This window comes from Sparus aurata, chromosome 23 (assembly GCF_900880675.1).
Source record: "Sparus aurata chromosome 23, fSpaAur1.1, whole genome shotgun sequence".
Taxonomy (NCBI): Eukaryota; Metazoa; Chordata; class Actinopteri; order Spariformes; family Sparidae; genus Sparus; species Sparus aurata.
This window is the reverse complement of record NC_044209.1, coordinates 10,553,078-10,571,320: the sequence shown is the minus strand read 5'-3', so window position 1 is coordinate 10,571,320 and position 18,243 is coordinate 10,553,078. Positions and strand designations below refer to the sequence as shown.

At 38.8% G+C, this 18,243-nt stretch overlaps 1 protein-coding gene across 4 annotated transcripts in view; it reads left to right on the top strand.

Annotated features, from left to right (window-relative positions):
* Positions 1 to 18,243, top strand: part of clec16a (C-type lectin domain containing 16A) — a 46,559-nt gene that overhangs the window by 23,035 nt on the left and 5,281 nt on the right. For all 4 annotated transcript variants that reach the window (XM_030406686.1, XM_030406685.1, XM_030406687.1 and 1 more), the window contains 7 exons: positions 1,730 to 1,774; positions 3,683 to 3,733; positions 3,850 to 3,978; positions 4,749 to 4,869; positions 13,819 to 13,970; positions 15,513 to 15,717; positions 16,627 to 16,797. In XM_030406686.1, the coding sequence (XP_030262546.1) occupies positions 1,730 to 1,774; positions 3,683 to 3,733; positions 3,850 to 3,978; positions 4,749 to 4,869; positions 13,819 to 13,970; positions 15,513 to 15,717; positions 16,627 to 16,797 (874 nt within the window). The remainder of the gene's footprint in view (positions 1 to 1,729; positions 1,775 to 3,682; positions 3,734 to 3,849; positions 3,979 to 4,748; positions 4,870 to 13,818; positions 13,971 to 15,512; positions 15,718 to 16,626; positions 16,798 to 18,243) is intronic.

Here is an 18,243-nt window from a genome sequence, read left to right as displayed (position 1 = left end):
TGCAAGAAAACACAAGAAAGTGCTACAGTGCTGCAAGAAAACACAAGAAAGTGCTACTAGTGCTGCAGGGTGTTAAAGGCCCTCTAAAAGTGCAAAGATCATATCTTTGAACAAAATCACGGTCTCACCTGATACTAAAATTGGATTACAATCAGAGCATGGTCATTTTACTGTAAATTCTCCAAGCAGGACTGCAGGTTTCCGTTGGTACTGATATCAGTTATTTTAACATAACTTAAAACGGATGGGTTCTGCTTGAAGAATTGGTTCAGTGCTCCTTTGGCTGAAATGCTAATGAAAAGGTTTTTTCCAAGATTTGTTACTGTTCATTTTGCTTAATATTTGGTCAACTAATGCAATCTGGCACTCTTATTTGTGCTATCCAACAGAGGCAGCGTGCCAGAAAACAAACACAAAAAAAAATTATGTTATTATGTTAAGATGCCAGTGACTTGCCCTCTCCACCCTGCTATGGAGGAAACGGCTGACTCCTCATGTTACTAATCTCTGACAGGAAAACAGACAGACATTTCTGAGTTGTGTTTATTTCACATAAGTATGTCATAAGACTTCACATTGTTGTAGGATTATCATATCTTAAACTTCTTTCAGTCGTGTGTCCCTGCAGGAAGAACATTGGTTATTTAACAGTTGTGCTACATCTTACTGTATCTGGTTTCTGATAAGTGTGGGATTCACTGGTAGTTCACATGAATATAATTCACTATTGTCATGCTTTTTCAGGAACAGCTGGGAGGCAGAAGATGTAATGAGAATGTGCCTTAAACGTTTTGGTCCCCTGGAACATTTTACAACCACATGAATAATTTTAAATTCAAACTAATTTTGTATAAAATTGTTTTTTTGTCAAGTGCTCTACTATGTCACAAGTTGTTTTGGGATTTTGTGCCCCAAAATGTCTGATTTTGCAGCAGCTTTTCTTAAAAATTACCATGAAAATGTCATCATAGTTGGTTAGTAATTTTCCAACACAGTGAACTGCAGAAGTGTTAAAAAAAAAGGTTGAAAGAAAATAAAACATGATTCATCATTACATGGAATTGGTTCCAGTTTAAACGTGGTTTCCAAATGATCTTCAGCTCTTGAAAGAACCTTAAAAAGCCAAAACACAAACACTCTGTACTGATACTGTGCTGTGTACTGTGTATACGTATAAAGTAGAACAGTGGTTTTCAAGCTTCTCAAGAGACCCCTGATACAAATTAGTCCACAGACACCCCTTGATAAGATCTTTCCTTTTAGATGTTTTATCGCTGAAAGTGTGTACAACCCATGATGAAATGACTCATATTTTGTCTCTGTCATTCCAACCATGAGTCACCCAATGCCAGAACATACATTTCCTGTTTTGCTGGGGACCCCCTGGAACCCCCACAGAATGCTGGGGGTCCCCAGACCACATTTTAAGGTGGTAGAAAGTACTTTGAAAAGATTTGAGCAAGTGAAGCTTGTTGGAGAGCAAAGGCCTGTGTAGATTAACCTAAAATCTGTTTTAGTGTTTGTGCTATGAATGATTTGATTGAACTGACATGGAGTCATGACAATAGTTGTAGGTTGTGTTCTTTTTATGTAGGAAAGTGTATCAATCGGTACATTACACATCATTCTTCTGCTTTGTCTCCTCTCGTCTAGAAATGTATAGGGGACTAAAGTTGGCCGTTTTTTTTTCTTTCTAGACGTTAACACCTCTTTGTTTTGTTTTTTGCAGGGTGCTAGAGAAGAAAGCTTGCACTTACTGAGGAGATTCTACAAAGTAAGTGCACACAGTAACACACACCAGCACACGCATGCACCACTAACCTCCGAAAATAAGTTCTTCTCTCCCATCTACCCACACACGTGCGGTATATAACATGAAGAGAGGTTACACTGATGTAAACTAGTTAGGAATGTGCTGACTGCTCTAATACAAAAGGATTTCAGTTGTGCAGGATTATTCTGGCTGCTCAGACAGAGACGGACAAACCGACAGAAAACCAGTGACTTGGGGAGAATGAGAAAAGAGAGGAAAAACAAAAGACAAAGAGCCAAACAGACAAACAGTTGATCTGGTGTTCGAACCAGTTCTTCTTGTGAATCATGTTACAACAAAAGCTGAACCACAAGCCACAGTACCATCAAGTCCTCATCTGTTTGTCTGTGTGTTTGTTCGTGTGAGTGTATCCACTGATAATAAATAATAGCATTTCCTAGAAGAGGTAATGGTTTAAACTGAAAGTGATTCCTATGTAAACTATAAGGTCACGCACATAAGTCAAATGCTTTCAGAGCAGTTGATGCTTTCTCTTTCTGTTTGAGTTTCTTTGGAAGTCAGTTTTGGAACTGGTCACAAGAGTATGCTTTGGCTGACTATTAAGGCAAAAAAAAAGTTACATTTCAGCATTCAGGAAAATACCATTGTGATCAATGTGCTGACTCTGAGCATCTGGTGCTTCCAGCAGGTTAAGATGGAAGTTTTAAATAATTTTCAAAACCTTCTTTAATTGATATTTCCTTTCAAATATTTACCCTATAAATATTAATATTCATTGGGACCACAGTGGCATGGTCAAAAAATTAGTAGCTGCTTCCTTTGGGACAAAAATTTGAATGATGAGTCTGAGGGATGAATGTTTATTTATATCAGATAATGACATAAAATGTATCTGAAATAAGAAAACATTGACAGTTTTGTTTTTTCAAACCACATGATTGCAGTTTAATTTAGCGCTGTCTTCAGCAATAAAAGAACACTTTCAGAATTGAGGTGTTGAGCAGTCAAAACAAAATGTTCTGGATTGATAAAATTAGCCTGGATGTTCATGGTTAGATGAACACGATGAACTGATGAGAAGTATGAACATCATCGCAATCTCTGTCCCATACGCTTAGAAGTTCATCTGTTCATGTCCAAACAGCTTGTCTTATCTGCCCAGTGTTTCCTGTTTTGGTGCATTTAGTTGATGGGCTGTCGTTTAAGAATTCCTTTCCCACTGCAATTATCATTTATGTGTGTGCCGTGCTGAAACACAGCAGAGGAGCACGATTTGCACTGGTGGCCTGCAACAGTTTGATGCGCCCGGATAAAAAACAGTCCTGCTGATTGGTCACTGTTTGACTGCATGTAACTGTAGAAGAATGTGGTTCGACTGGGAAGCTGCCACGGTCCAGACATATGACCAGAAACACATACAAAAAGAACATGAACATTATCAAAACAAAAGATACCTTTAGTATAGTGTCGTGCAAGTGTGTTTACCTACATACAGTGTTTTTACAATCAGCATTCACAGACTTGCACACACAGATGAGTCAGCTGAGTATATGATAACAACATGTGACATGACTAAGTGGTAAACAGAAGGAAAAAACCTGAGGGAGGCCTTCTGGGCAAATCAGGACGCAACTGTTACTTGTTAAATATCATCTTAAATCGATTGATAAAGATGTTAAAGGGTGCATTTAACATATTTCTGTCCATAATAGGACATTAAGGTGAATGATTATGATATAGAATTATCAAAATAAGTATAAATATGATTTTTGGGGGAACTTTTTCATGTCAAAAGGCGCAGAAACTCAATATGATTGTCCACCCATATTAGAATTCACGACAAATGTTTTGTCCACACATTCTCTGGCTCATCTTTAACATCTTTCATATGTTGTGATGTCATCACAGGGCGAGGAGATCTTTCTGGACATGTTTGAAGATGAGTACAGGAGCATGACGGTTAGTCTGCCTCCATTGTCACATTTGGTTTTTTTTTCTCCCTGATAAATGAAACATGACTTGCCTGATGTATTTGTGGTGTTGCTTATGTCTGTCTGACGTGTGTACATTTGCAGAGTAAACCGCTGAATGTGGAGTATCTGATGATGGATGCCTCAGTGCTGCTGCCACCCACCGGTACCCCCCTGACGGGTATCGATTTCGTTAAAAGACTGCCCTGTGGGGACGTGGAGAAGACGCGCAGGGTGCGTCCAAACACAAGCTCAGTCTACATTGCATGTAACAGTTGAAGCTGAAGTCAGGGGCTCTCATGTTGTTGGATTAGGATGTGTATATATATAACACGTATATATATATGTGTGTATATACGTATATATATATATGTGTATATATATATATATATATGTGTATATGTATATGTGTGTATATATATATGTATGTATGTATGTATGTATTAGGAAAGCAGTATATATATACTACCGGATTGTTTCTGCTTTCCTGAGAGTCACAAATAATACAACACAGGAGTCATTTAATCTATAGTATAAACTAATCGCTGGTTAACCTTCCTTTTTTTCTTGGAGACATTATTCTTGTAGGGAACCAATATAAACGCTGTTGCTGTTATTGTCCTACATCCATTTACTTCACAATGATATGTCAAAGTACAAAACATGTCTCTTGGCAGGCTAAACAATAGCTGACATTCTAAAATACCCGTGTAATATCACTGTAATACTAAAGTGGAGGTTTACCTTGTGTTACATACTTTTGGTTTGAAGCTCTGCCAAAAACAACAAGTTTTGCTACAATCTCCGGAATGGCAGCACTCCAAAGTTCAGATAAAGATGAAACATAATGGCCTTATTCTAACAGGGATACAAACATTGTATGATTGATGTCAACGCCTGTTTCTTGTAGGATTGTCATTGTTTTGTATTGTCACTGGTATGCTGTAGCTGTTGGCTTCAGGCAGGAAGGTTGAGCATAACAACTCTAACCGCTCTGTCCGCAGGCGATCCGTGTGTTCTTCATGCTGAGGTCCTTATCGCTTCAGCTTCAGGGAGAACCTGAGACGCAGTTGCCTCTGACCAGACCTGAAGACCTCATAAAGACAGATGACGTGTTAGACCTCAGTAAGAGACACAGAGACACACATACACACACACACACACACACACACACACACACACACACACACACACAGGCAGGGGCTTGCTGTATATGACGCAACCACATGTTGCAAGAACGCTCATGTGCTTTTTTTATTTATAATTTTTACTCTTAGTCTGATTTAGTCCAAAAGTTTGGACATGGACAACATGAAAGACTAAATTCAAGTCAAATTAGTGCAATAAAAGTAGAATCTAACACAAGAGAAGGAAAGAAGATCACAGCGCAAGAGCAAGAGAAAATTCTTACAACTGCGACCACATCTTTAATGTGCAATCTGGTGCAAAGACCCTCAGTCAATCTGTAGGATAAATATCTGCAGATTATTTATAATGCCTAGATACATGCACATGCAAACATTGACGACCACAACGATGCAGAGACGAGCGTACAGACTCACACACAGCATGTATGCACGCAGCTTCCCACACACTGAGATAACCTGTGCAGAGTTCTCCTACTGTACACAGGTGTGTAGATGTGATGGAAACTTTCACGTGGTTAGTTTTTGCCTTGCAGGATATCACAAGTACGGTTGCACCGTAATGTGAACAGGAGCGATGGCGCCTTCACACACAGTGCACAAAATTTGCAAATCTGTACAGCTTCTTTTTTTTTTTCTTGCATGCGTTTTAAGTTGCTGAAGTCGTAACTACGCTCAACAGATGTGTAAATGCGTCTGTGTAACCATCACAACCTCACAGCACTCTGATTCCCAGTAACTGAAGCCAAGCTGCATCTCAGCTACCAACCTAAGTGTAACTTGTTGTTGAAGCGTGAGAGTTTTTAGGTATGGTATTATATGGTAAGGTATTTTAGAATCAGTTTTACACACATTGGATTTTTCAGTTTTATTTCCATAATATTATCAACAAATCTCACGAGGCGACCAAAACTTAATTCATTGTACTAGCGAGGATTGCTTGTGTAGCCAAAGTCTATATGTTCAGTATATAGCATATGCTATATATGCTTAAATTGCATTCAGCGGGGTAATGTAGAGCAGCAGCAAAGGATGTCTTTGTTTGGCCTGCTGTCCGAATCATTAAATCTTCACAAGACTGAAATAAAGGTTTTCTGTCCACAAAACATCTCCGGGCTCAGGGAAAATATAAAACTTGACTGTTTCCTGAGAACTCCAGATAACGTTGTCTTGGAACAGATGTTGGACGCACAACCTCCACTTAATGTGCTTTAAATCATAACACTGTTATTTAATTCCACCTAGTTATAGTGTGACTCTGCCAAGTACTGGTGACCACCCAAGAGCAAGATGGAATAAGCGGCCTCATTGTCTTCCACTGAGTCTCTGTGGAGTTAAGTTACAGTAATATGATTAGCAGATCACATCCAAAAGCATGCAGGTTAGATACATCAGCCAGTGACCCTGCACTCGATGAGCGGGTATAGAAAATGGAAATCCATGCGCAGATGACATCTTTATATTAGTGTTAATTTGTTTATTACGATGGTATACAACGTAATGATAATAAAGGAAACAATACAATATAGGCCATAGCAGTTCACTCATGGCTACTTCAGCTAAACCCCTTTCATACTGGACAAAAAAACCCACTAACACTCGCTAACATCTGGCTTTTGTCTTCAATGTGAATGGGTGTAATTGGTATTTATGCAGCATTGTAATGTGCTCTCACTGCCTGATCGTAACTGTGCATGTGCAACGCTTAATGAAGTTGAGTAAGAAACGAGATCTGTCTTATACAGAATTTTAGTGAGTAAGGCATTACAAATGTTTTAACATCTTTTGGATCAAGTTTGATGAGGTATAACATCCGGTACTATCCCTTTTTTCACAGCATGTTGGTAATGACGTTACAAAAAAACAGACTGAGACAGACCCGTCTCCAGGCGATGTGAAAAAGTCCAACGCTTATTCTTAGTAGGTTTACTCAGTTTTTTTGTTTTTTTTTTTAAACTTGCATATTTGTGCTAATTTTTGTGTAAAATTGGTATTGGAGATAGACAGGGAGTCTACATCTCATTTGAAATGAGCCTATTCTGTTTTTCATTTCAAGTTTACCTTAATAAGCAGAACGTCTCAGAGAGAGAGAGAGATATTATTTCACCACATATTCCCCAGATCAGATAGTAAATCATACAGTATCTATGAATTGTATCTTATGATGCAAGCCAAGAAAAGCCTTTCTCCTCAATCTGTTCAATCTGTTTTCTTCTCCTCTGTCAGTCTTTCACTCCGTCACTCTGTATTTGCACCAGTTCTGTTATTTTTATATCCTTCATCTACTGTATTCATCAGTAACATGACTGCAAGGATGACAATTTAAGAAACTTTCTGTAAAATCTAATATAACTTGCACCGTTTTTTTTTTTTTTTTTTTTTTTTTTTATCTTATTTATGATTTCAGATTATTCAGATGGCGTTGGTGTACCATTTAAAATCACTTCTTAGAAGAACTGATGAAGAGAAGAGTTCATTGTAAATTCCACTGAGTTGTTTACTTAGCAGTGATGACTGTACCGGCTGTGGCAGAGTTAGGTAGTCGCAGCCTTTAAGAGTTATCATATCATCTGTGATGACTGAGCTGCAGTTTCGGGGCTTTTTGGAAACACTTTTGCTGAATTATTAATAATGTTAACCTGAACGGATCAAAGCAGTGATGCAGCAGTGTTCCCTCAGATCCTTCATGCTTTCTGATTGGATTTGTTATCTCCTGTTGAGATCTGTTAAGTGTCTGTATTCCACTCGTTTTTGTGTGGAACAGCTAATCTGATATCTGCAGCTGACCTGGTTTTGAAAGACTTTCCTCTCTTGTGATGACTGTATTTATGTGGTAAAGCTCTACTTTCATCTTTCCCAAAGCCTGGTGATGAAAACGCACCCTAAAGTTCTCTTTATTCCCCTCTTTTGGGTTGAGGGTGGGTGATCTCAAGAAATCCTTCGACAGATAGATGGAAACACACCTGTCGAAACCAAATGTCTCCCTGCCAGCCTCGCTTTCAAATCCATCTCGTGGTTGAAACTGTGACTGTTTTCAGGATTCCAAATGTCTGTTGAAAGAGGCTGTGGCAGATTTGGGTAAAGATAGCCTATAAGAGCTATCATATCAGGTTTGACCTTCGTTCCAGTAAGTTTTTATCTCTTGAAAAGTTCATTTGAATCAATCTCTTCTTTGAGTATCTTTTAGTAAGTAAGATAGTCTGTCTTTTATTAAACTCCATCCATGTAAAGTTTAAAAACAAACAATTCCGTGGTCAGGTTTTCTGTCAGTGTCACTTTCATTTAAACAAGGTGACTGACTAAGAACACACTCTTACAAGGTAAGTGTGGCAAGTTGGAGGGTTTTTCCTCGTGGCTTTGGGAAGGTCAACCTGCAATCTTCCAACCACAGAAACTAATTTTCTGACCATTAGGCTGCCATCACCTCCATATCGTCACAACCTCTGGTAACTGGTTGAATCACAGAACATTTCCTGATGTCTGTACCTGTACGTTGTCTGGGTGGAGTAGTTTTCTTGTGGTTGCAGAGATGGTCTTGCGAGTTTAAGACCGTGTTGCATTTCTCACAACAGGAAGTTGGACCTTGTCCTGACTAACAGGAGCATGCCAAGACATGAATTCATGTTGATAGTGTTTAACATGGAAGTTTTGCAGTTGGATGTGGAGTGCAGGAGTGGAGTTTCATATTTTGTGATTGATTTAGATCATGGACTTATTTAGTGAGGCTTCAAAAACAGGTGATTCCCTTGTTAGACTTTTTAGTTTCTTGTTTTTGCCTTGTTTATGGTTCTTGTAGGTATTTGGAAGTGAAAAATCGTTGTTGGAAAAGTAAATTCTAAAGAACCTGAGTATTTTGGGGTATATTTCTAAAGAACGCACTCGAGTGTGACCAGTTTTCTCTAGAGGAGATATGAGGCTGGAAACTAAACTTGAGTCACTTGATTTGATCAGCACGAGTGAGTACAGTCACACTATTGTCTACCTTCAGTATAGTTTATGCAGCCTGGCGGGATAATTAGGGACGCTTGATAGCTCAAATGAGTGCTTGTAGGACAGGTGTTATACAAAGAGTTGAGTCTGGGAGCTGTGCACCGCACTGTCTGGTAGGATGTTATTCAACAAAAAAAAACAACAACTGATGAAAAGAACCACACTTCTGAAGAACTTGGGCAATAAATAGCATCAGCAGCACGTCTGCTGAATGATTAATCATGGCGAAACTGGCTTGATGTCATCACATGTCACATTAGTACATCCTTCAGACACGGAACCAATTATTATAGTTGCTTAATCACCAATATTTCTTTTCTTCTGAATGTCCTTCTTCTGAAATCAGGAGTGTATACTCGGAAACATGCTGTACCTCATGAAACTAAATTTTTCATAGAAAGGTGCTTCCCTGTTTGAAAGTACTTTCAAAACAAGGTCAGAGGTTGAAACTGTAATTCCAAAAATGCTACTGGATAGAGTTGACTTGTCATCTATTGAATTACATTTTTGACTGAGCAGCTTGACCTCTGTAATCAGAAGTTAAGTAGAAATTGGGGGTGGGAGGGTTCTTTCCCAGCTGGTCCGGGGATTCAAACCATCAAACTTCCCCTCATGTATCTGACCATTTGTCTGTTAGCCTGGTTGCTACCATAGTAAATCGGGGACTACCTCTCCAGCTGCAGGTGCTTTTCACCGTTCAGCATGTCAGTGGGTAAAACCGAGCTCCTGGCAACCCCCGTGTGTCTATTAATGTTGGCTACAGAGAAAGTCATTACCAGAAGTGTATGATTGAAACTACAGGCCACTGTGGGTGCATCAACAGCTGTCTGACCTCAAGAAAAACACCAAAAATTGGGGAAAAAATAATATGTTCCGCCAGAGCAAACATACTAACACAAGGTTGCTTGAGGAAATGGATCTAGTCAATTCGTAATGCACCCCATTAGTCACAACAGTCTAATGATGAGTTGGTCAGAATTCTTGAGAATAGAAATCAAGGAACCAGAGAGCAAGAATGTTTTACAGTGGAAGAGACATGAGTGAGACAAGAGACAGAGAAGTTTATCAGGGGCTGTACGTCAGTGTGGTGTTACTAGTTTACATTTAGAGCCAGTGAGGGTGGGTGATCTTTTAAACCAAAACCAGTTGTGTCAAATCAGGTCAGCATTGGTTCCACATTTCATGTTTGCTTTGCAGCACTACACTGCAGTTAAGCTGATCATGTGTAGGCTTATTGTTTGTCATCGCCCTAGACGTGTGGGAGAAATGTGGACTTCTTTGTCCTTTCAAGTGTTATATCAGTCTGTCGCTGCTGTATCAATATGTGTGTGTGGACACAATAGTCAAAGCTGGGGTGGAAACAAATAAATAAATGATTAAGTAACGCACAAATCTACAGTATTAAAAGGAACAAAGGGGGAAAAAGAAAAAATAGAAATAGGTTAAGGAGGTTATGCTGTCTAAGATAATTGAGTTGTAACTGTCAGGTTCTTGTAGGTGATATATTAATATAATAAGTACATTCACTTATCTCTGTGGGTCTGTATTGTATATACCATGTACATATTCCCATATACACTATACTGTCAAAGGTATTTACTCACCCATCCAAATAAGTGAAATACAGGTGTTCCAACCACTTCCATGTGGCCTTCAGATTAGCTCAAGAACAATGTGTCGAGAGCTTCATGGAATGGGTTTCCATGAAGCTCTTTGCATTGCAGAAAGTGCAAAGTCTAGTCACTTGTAGTTAAAAAAACAAAAGAAGAAGTATAGTCTTTTAACAAATTAATTTAGGTCAATAAATACATAAGATCTACAAGCTCACAATGTGTTGCAATGTGTTGAACTTGTAGATCTGCAATTTTCACAACTTATGTGTGACACTTTTGTATGATGAAGTAGGACATCAATTCATGAAAAAAACAGTTGAAATATGTTGGAAAAAAAGTTGAAAAGTTGAAAAATGGAGATAAAAGGTTTCTGTCCAACAGCACTCTCCAATACTTATGGATTATATTTAAAATACGTCCATATAACTGGGGGTAGGCGTAAACATGTGAGGTGACCTGAAGCTTGAAGTTAGGCAGTGAACAGTGACACCGAATTTGTCTTCAAAATAAGAGCTTTACATTGCACCCCATTGGAGTTTAGAACTGGGTTCTTAGCAGGGGGCTTTTAATTTGAAAGTAGCGACCGTTCCTAGCTTGCTGCTACAACCACAAGCAGACAATGAAGACAGCAGAAATGTCATGCATTTTGAACGTCTGACAGACCACCCACTAACATTTACGTCCATTCTCGTCTCGTCAACGAAAACTCACACACGTCGCGTCATGTTTTAGTCATCAAAGAGCCATGTTTATCTCGTCACGTCCCGTTATCGTCAGGAAAAAAAGGGGCGTCAACTAAATTATTTTGTTGACGAAAACAACACTGTTTCCAAGCGGATTGGTAGATTTGTGAATTTTATTAAACACCTGTTTCGATTCTTAATTTGTTATTTGCATTCCCAACTCTTCTTTCCATTCTTTCGTCACAATGTTGGTTGTCAGTTTTTGTTTATCTTATACATTTTACCAGATTTTACAACCAGTAACGACAGTAGCCATGTTGGGTGTTGCGCCAAGGTTTTTCTCAAGAAGATGAATCATTGTTTTCATTCGTCACATAAAACAGAAGTGGGCTGTAGAAGCTATAGCATTGTCATTCTATGTGGTTTGTATGACTCATTAAATGTTCCAGTTATGTAACCATAATTAACTGTGTGTGTGGGTGTGGCCCCAAAGTCACCTTCGCCCCTTGCATTGCCGGTTCGATTATTAACTGGATCCCAGTTAATAATCGAATCGATCATTATTTTAACATTGGTATTTTCTGGTTGAACCGAAAGAACCCCTAAAAACAGAAGGAAGGGTTGTTGTGGTGACAGATGTATTGAAGTCTATGAGATGCATGCAGAAACACACTAAAACCCAACACATCTATGTCGATTAACTTCAGAAGACTTTTTTTGTTTTTTTACGATCAATGCGCTGCATGTTCTTTGCCTTTGTGTAGGAAGAGCTCCTGTATGCAGATTAACTGAGGATTTATCAGCGATAATCTGTCGGACTAGCCCTGTTTGGTCACAATATGATCTGCCCTGTCAATCATTTGAAAAGTGACAGAAGTTGTATACCGTAGATATGTTGGGTTTTGGAGAGGTTCTCCATGTATGTCCCATGGACTTCAATACATTTGTCACCATAGTCGGGCACCAAAGCAAGATTTGGTGACATGATGACCCTTCCATCTTTTTTAGGTTTATTGGTTGTACATACGCAGTTCAGAAATGTATTGGCGCTTCGGCTTCAAACTTTGCGCAGAGGCCTCCGTCAAGCTGCCAGCTTGCCATGTACCCCAGCATGATATATGCAGTGAAACAGCCGATTCCCCTGGACAGTGAATGAGTGTGAATTTTGTCGCCAGTCAGTTTGTGTGCAGTAGGGCTAAGCCATAATCTGTAACATCCACCAACTTGTGTTTGCTGAAGATTCATTGTTTTTATCAGCAACTTTGTCATAAAAACTGTACAGATTCATTCATATGTAACAGTGACAATTAGAACACATTGCACAGTGCTTCACACCACCACTCATTATGTCTTTATAAATGCACAACCACAGTATTCTTAATATTAGGACTCCATGCAGTAAAAGAAATTCTGTTCTGCTTAATCTAAATGCTGTTGAGCAGTAAGAAAGTGATGGTCGTTCCATGTCTGCAGGACTCTGTACTACCACTACTGTGTGTCCAATAAGTGTTTTACATTATTGCATCAGTAAAGTGGACATGTCTATCGTAGAGCCTGTTGGAAAATAACAGAAGGCTTGTATTTTCATTTTGCAGAATACAAAGAAATTAGGAGTGCTACTCCTGATCAGTGCAGTAAAGGAAGACACAAATATTGATATAAAACATCTGTATATAAAAATTCACAGGACCAATAACAACCTCATTATACAAACATCTATAGCCGAATAAAGGTAGAAAACAACAGAATACTAGAATAAAATCTAGAATAAGAACATAAATAAATACAATGCGATATTCATTTGAATATTTGTGTTGTTACACTTGAATTGTTGCAGTATTTTGAATGCAGTTGTTGGATAAATAAAACTGTGATCCACAGCAATAAATGTAGTGATGTGGAAAAAAGAATTTCACAGAATAGATGTTACTGCACAGCAGATTAAAAGGGATATTGCACAATACGGATGTATTTCACAACATGGATGTATTTTGCACTGAAACATGTTATGTAAGTTGTTGCTCAGTGGAAGACGGACTGATGCACATGGGGGTCACTCGCTAGTTGTTTGACTTTACAGTTAAAAACAAAAAACCTCTTTCAAAAGTGTGATACTCGATACAGTCTGCTCAGGTATATTATTATATTATCTCAATATCGTTAATGCACGTTAAATAGTGTAGCTGATGTCACTGGTTAGAACTGTATGGAAACCAAGGTCTAAAAAGGTATTAAATATAACTTCAAGATCCCCGCCTATACGTTGTAACATGCTACATGAAGACAGTGAACATCATAAACATTATACTTGGTAAACAACAACATGTTAACAGTGTTATTTTGAACATGATAGCATACAGGTGTTAGCATTTAGCTCAAAGCACCACTGTTCTTACAGCCTCGATGGAGCAGCTTGCGTCTGTGGTCCGCTTCCATTAGAGGATAAGCCAACAAGACTAATTTTTTACATTGCTTACATCACTAACTGAATATCTCATGTTTCAATGCAGAACATTTGGTCCTAACAGGTGATACTATGTTTCCTTAAGGTCACAAATGGACCTGTGACACCTATTCAGTCAAACCTGGACTTGAATGTTTCAACGGTGTGTTGACATTGTCATTTCTGTCTATCTCTTTTAGATAACAGTGATCTCATAGCCTGTATGGTGGTCAGTAAAGATGGCGGCCAGGCCCAGAGATTCCTCGCCGTAGATGTGTACCAGATGAGTCTGGTGGAACCGGAAACCAAACGTCTCGGATGGGGTGTCGTTAAGTTTGCCGGACTTCTGCAAGTAAGAGAAAAGTGTTGTGATCATGTCTGTGTGGCTGTCCTCTGTGCTAAAAATGTTCAGTCATTAAAATCAATTGTTTTTTATACTTCCCTCTGCCTTTCTTCCTCCCACACATGCTTTGTTTTTTTAATTTCCTTTCTCTGTTATTGGCGACGATTCATCCAGGCTTCACTGTTTCTTATAGCCTACATTGGTGTTTCGTCTTTCTTTGTGCAATTCCTTGTTTTTCTCTTTCTTAGTTTTCTTGTACCTTGTTTTCCTTCCTCTTTCTCTTCTATTGTTATTTTCCCTTCTTCTTTTATCAGGTGTTTATTCCTGTTGTTTCCTGTGCCCTTCATATCATTTCCCAGTGAAAAAATGCTAGAAATATACCATGAGAGAGGGCATACAATAACTTATTTACCCATCCCTCCTTGGTATGTTAATGCGTATAGGCATGTTTGGTCATGCTGTGTTGTGGTCTCAGTGTATTCTGCATTGTCACCATGGCCTGAGAAGTTAAAATTATATTGCATATTTTTTTTTTTTAGAATTGCAGACTATATGCATTATGCTATGTATACCTTAACTGTATCATTATAATGTGTTTCCTGCATACTATGACTCTGAAATTTAATGTGCCCTTTATTTTTCTGTTTACCTTAAACCTGTCAGCCATCTTTGGGTGTGAACCAAAGTTATAATATTTCTGAATTCTCAGATGTATTTGAAAGGGTTTTTGAAAAGGTCCTGTTTTGTTTTGGTTCTGCCAAATGTTCAACTGCTTATCTTTGTTTTAGTTTCAGTTTTAGTTTACTGTAATTACCCTGATTCTAAAGCAACAGAACACATGAATCCACCTGTTTCCCAAGTGTTGAATATGTAATGTTGAGATGCAAATCATATTATCTGTCTCAAGAATTCAGCAGCTTTCTTGCTTCTGTTTACTTCGCTCCAGATGCAAATCTAGAACATGCACTATTGAAGCTTCTGTTTTAAATATTTGTATGTTCTCAATATGTGGAGCACAAACAGGCTTAAACTTTAGTTTATTTATACAAAATTTTTTTTTTTGTTAAATAAACAATAAATTAAGCTTTTATACCTCATTGCAAAAGAACAAAAAACAATTCGTTATACATTTTTGTTCATATTTATTTTGTAGAGACAATTCTGTCAGTGTTTAGTTTTAGTTTTTCTGACAGGGTATTGTTTTTATTTAGTTTCAGTTGAGTACAATTTTTTCACTGTTTAGTTTAAGCTGTAGCTAACAGCACCTCACCCTGGTGTGAATTTAGGGTCTTATTTCTCTGATCTGATTCTGTCTGATTTATCTGTCTTCACTCACTTTGCATCCATTTGGTTGTCTCATTCAATTATCCTCAAATTTTAAAAGAATATATTTTTTTGTTAGTTTTGTCTCATCTTTTTCCCACTGTTTTCTTCTTATTCATTTTTTCTGTTGCATTCTCACTGCTTTTCCTCCTCTCGCTTCACCTCTCTCTGTCTCTGCCCCTTGCTGTTAAGTCTCTCTAACCCACTCTTTGTTCCCTCTCTCAACAGGACATGCAGGTATCTGGCGTTGAGGACGACAGCAGAGCACTGAACATCGTCATCCACAAGCCCAGCTCCAACCCCCACGCCAAGCCCCTGCCCATCCTGCAGGCCAACTTCATCTTCGCCGACCACATCCGCTGCATCATCGCCAAGCAGAGGCTGGCGAAAGGTCGCATCCAGGCCCGACGCATGAAGATGCAGAGGATTGCAGGTGAGGGGAACAGAAAGCCTTAAGGCTCCAGTCCACACTTTATTGGTCAAAATGACCCATTTCTCTTTTGCACAGAAGAGCAGGGTGACCGGCCTTTTACCCCCAGTGGCTGAAAGTGTTTCAGAAGCTACTTTGAAAGTATAGTTACAGTAGTTTTTACAAGAAATCACATGAAATGTTGAACAGAAAGCAATGACTAAAACTGTTTAAAACAGAAGTATTCATCACTGAGCAGCTAGCACTGCTTTTACCTCATCTTTAGGAAGTCTTCCACAAAATGATCAAGCCCCCTTAGATTCAAAGAATTATAAAATAGGGAAAATCTATTTATTTATTTATTATTACTCATCGTGAAACTACTCCCCGACAGAAGTGTGGACTAATCTCTTTATTTAGAGCGTCATTTCTCTGAATCAGACAATGTCCTCCCTCTCTTGTCCTTTAAATCTTATTATTCACTTATTCACACATTTATAACTTCTAAAATATTGCTATATCATCAACTGACCGAAATAGCTGGTTCTTCTTTATGTGCATTCACTGCCAGACGTATGGATTTACCCATCAGCCACTTGTACTTCCCCTCCAGATGGTGTCATTCTTTAGAATTGCACGCAAAGGCACTGACATGATATTTGCTGAACTAGCAACATTTTAACGTCGAGGAGGATGTGAGTCCTGTCAAAATAACGGCTGCCATCAGAAAAACTGTTGCACGTACAAACACATTTTTTAGGCAATCATAGTCAGGACAAATACGAATGTAAATATTTCTCACTGTCAGAGTTGCTCTATGAAAGTTTTGGACTTCAATGTGAGATCACAGAAAAGCACTAAATTCAAAGTTTGATTCTGTGGTGGTGTTGTGTTTGTCTCCCTCTCACACTCTCCACTTCACTCTGTACGCAGCTCTGTTGGACCTCCCCGTGCAGCCCAGCGCAACGGAGGTGTTGGGTTTCGGCCAGACAGCCAACGCTTCACCCAGCGGCCTGCCTTTCCGGTTCTACGAGCAGTCGAGACGGGCGCCCAACGACCCCACCGCCAATAGATCAGTCTTCGCCTCTGTGGATAAAGTACCAGGTGACCAGAGTCCACTGCCTACACATACTGCTTCAGCCTGCACACTAGTTCAGAGAAATACACTCTCTTCTGTTTATGCTTCTCTCTCTGCTTTAAATCTAGACATGAATGATCATAGAACCATCACAAAACTCCTGGTTGACAAACACTGGATACTTTATGAGAAATATAATAAAAGTCAATAAGGGAACAGGTCATTGTAATTGTAACCATTTTTTAAATCTTTTAAAAGATACGTTTCAGAAAGCTGTGTGACCCTCAGACCAAATTGTGGTCTATATCAGTGGAAACTGGTTTTGTGATTTGATCTTCAGTGTGGAAGTGTAACAGTGAGTCAGACTTGTGTCTATCAGGAGACTTCGATCAGAGGTTTTGTCCAGAAATAGAACTCCTGAGAATACAACTGAAAACTCCCCTGATCTTTGCTTCCGATTTTGAAATTCATGCATTTTCTGTATAACGAAATACCATACAATATAGTTTTACCTGAAGTGTGGTTAACTTTTTTTCCCTGTGTCTGTTCCTGCTAGACTCTTACCCACAGGTTTATATTACCTGCTGCAGTTCTGAATAGGACGCTTTGTTTGACTCAGCAAGGGGAAATACGTTTAAAATCTGAAGGTCCTGAAATCCTTTAGCTTTATCAGTGTGACTACAAGCTTCTATTAGAGACAATATTTATCAAATATGTTTAGATAAACACGGTGCTTGTGTTGGCCTTCATAGTGACACTGAGTACTGTGTATGTGTTGTGTGCTTTAGGTAAAAGTCCAATTTTGTAAAAAAGTAAGTTTTTTTTAGACTATAAAGCAGGTGGGATATAAATAAATGTACATGCTCAATCCACAGAGAAATGTTCTCAGCCCATTTTCAGAAACTGTGCTTTCAAACAAGTTGTCTGGATTAGTGGATGATGTCAGAAATATACAGCCGCCGTCCTCAGCACAGCCATGTTTGCAAAAATACCAGCAGAGATGGTGCAGAAACTCAGTTAGTGGTGCCTGAACAGACCTGTGAAAGCTGACCAATCATGGCAGGCTGGGCTTTTCAGAAGGAGGGCCTAAAAGAAAAGAGAAGAGATGAATAGAGGTGCTGCAGCAGTGGACTAGATGTATGAGAAAAATAAAGTTTTTGAGCATTAAAACATGTAAACATTTAAATAAAAGAATGCAGCTGAAAATTAGCAGAAAACGGGACCTGTGAAAACCTTTTGAGCTGATCTTTCTCTCAAAATTAAGCACATTCAAGAACACATAAGAACAAGAAATAAAATGCATTTATGTGTATATACTGTGTGCCGCACGTAATCCAGACTTGTAACTTAATTGCGTGTTTTCTTGTACGTTAATAGTTGAAAAAACACTTAAAAGGGCTCACTCATCACCTGGAAGGGGGGGTAGATATGGGCCAAATGAAATGGTAACACATGGGTGTGTCTCTCTGCGT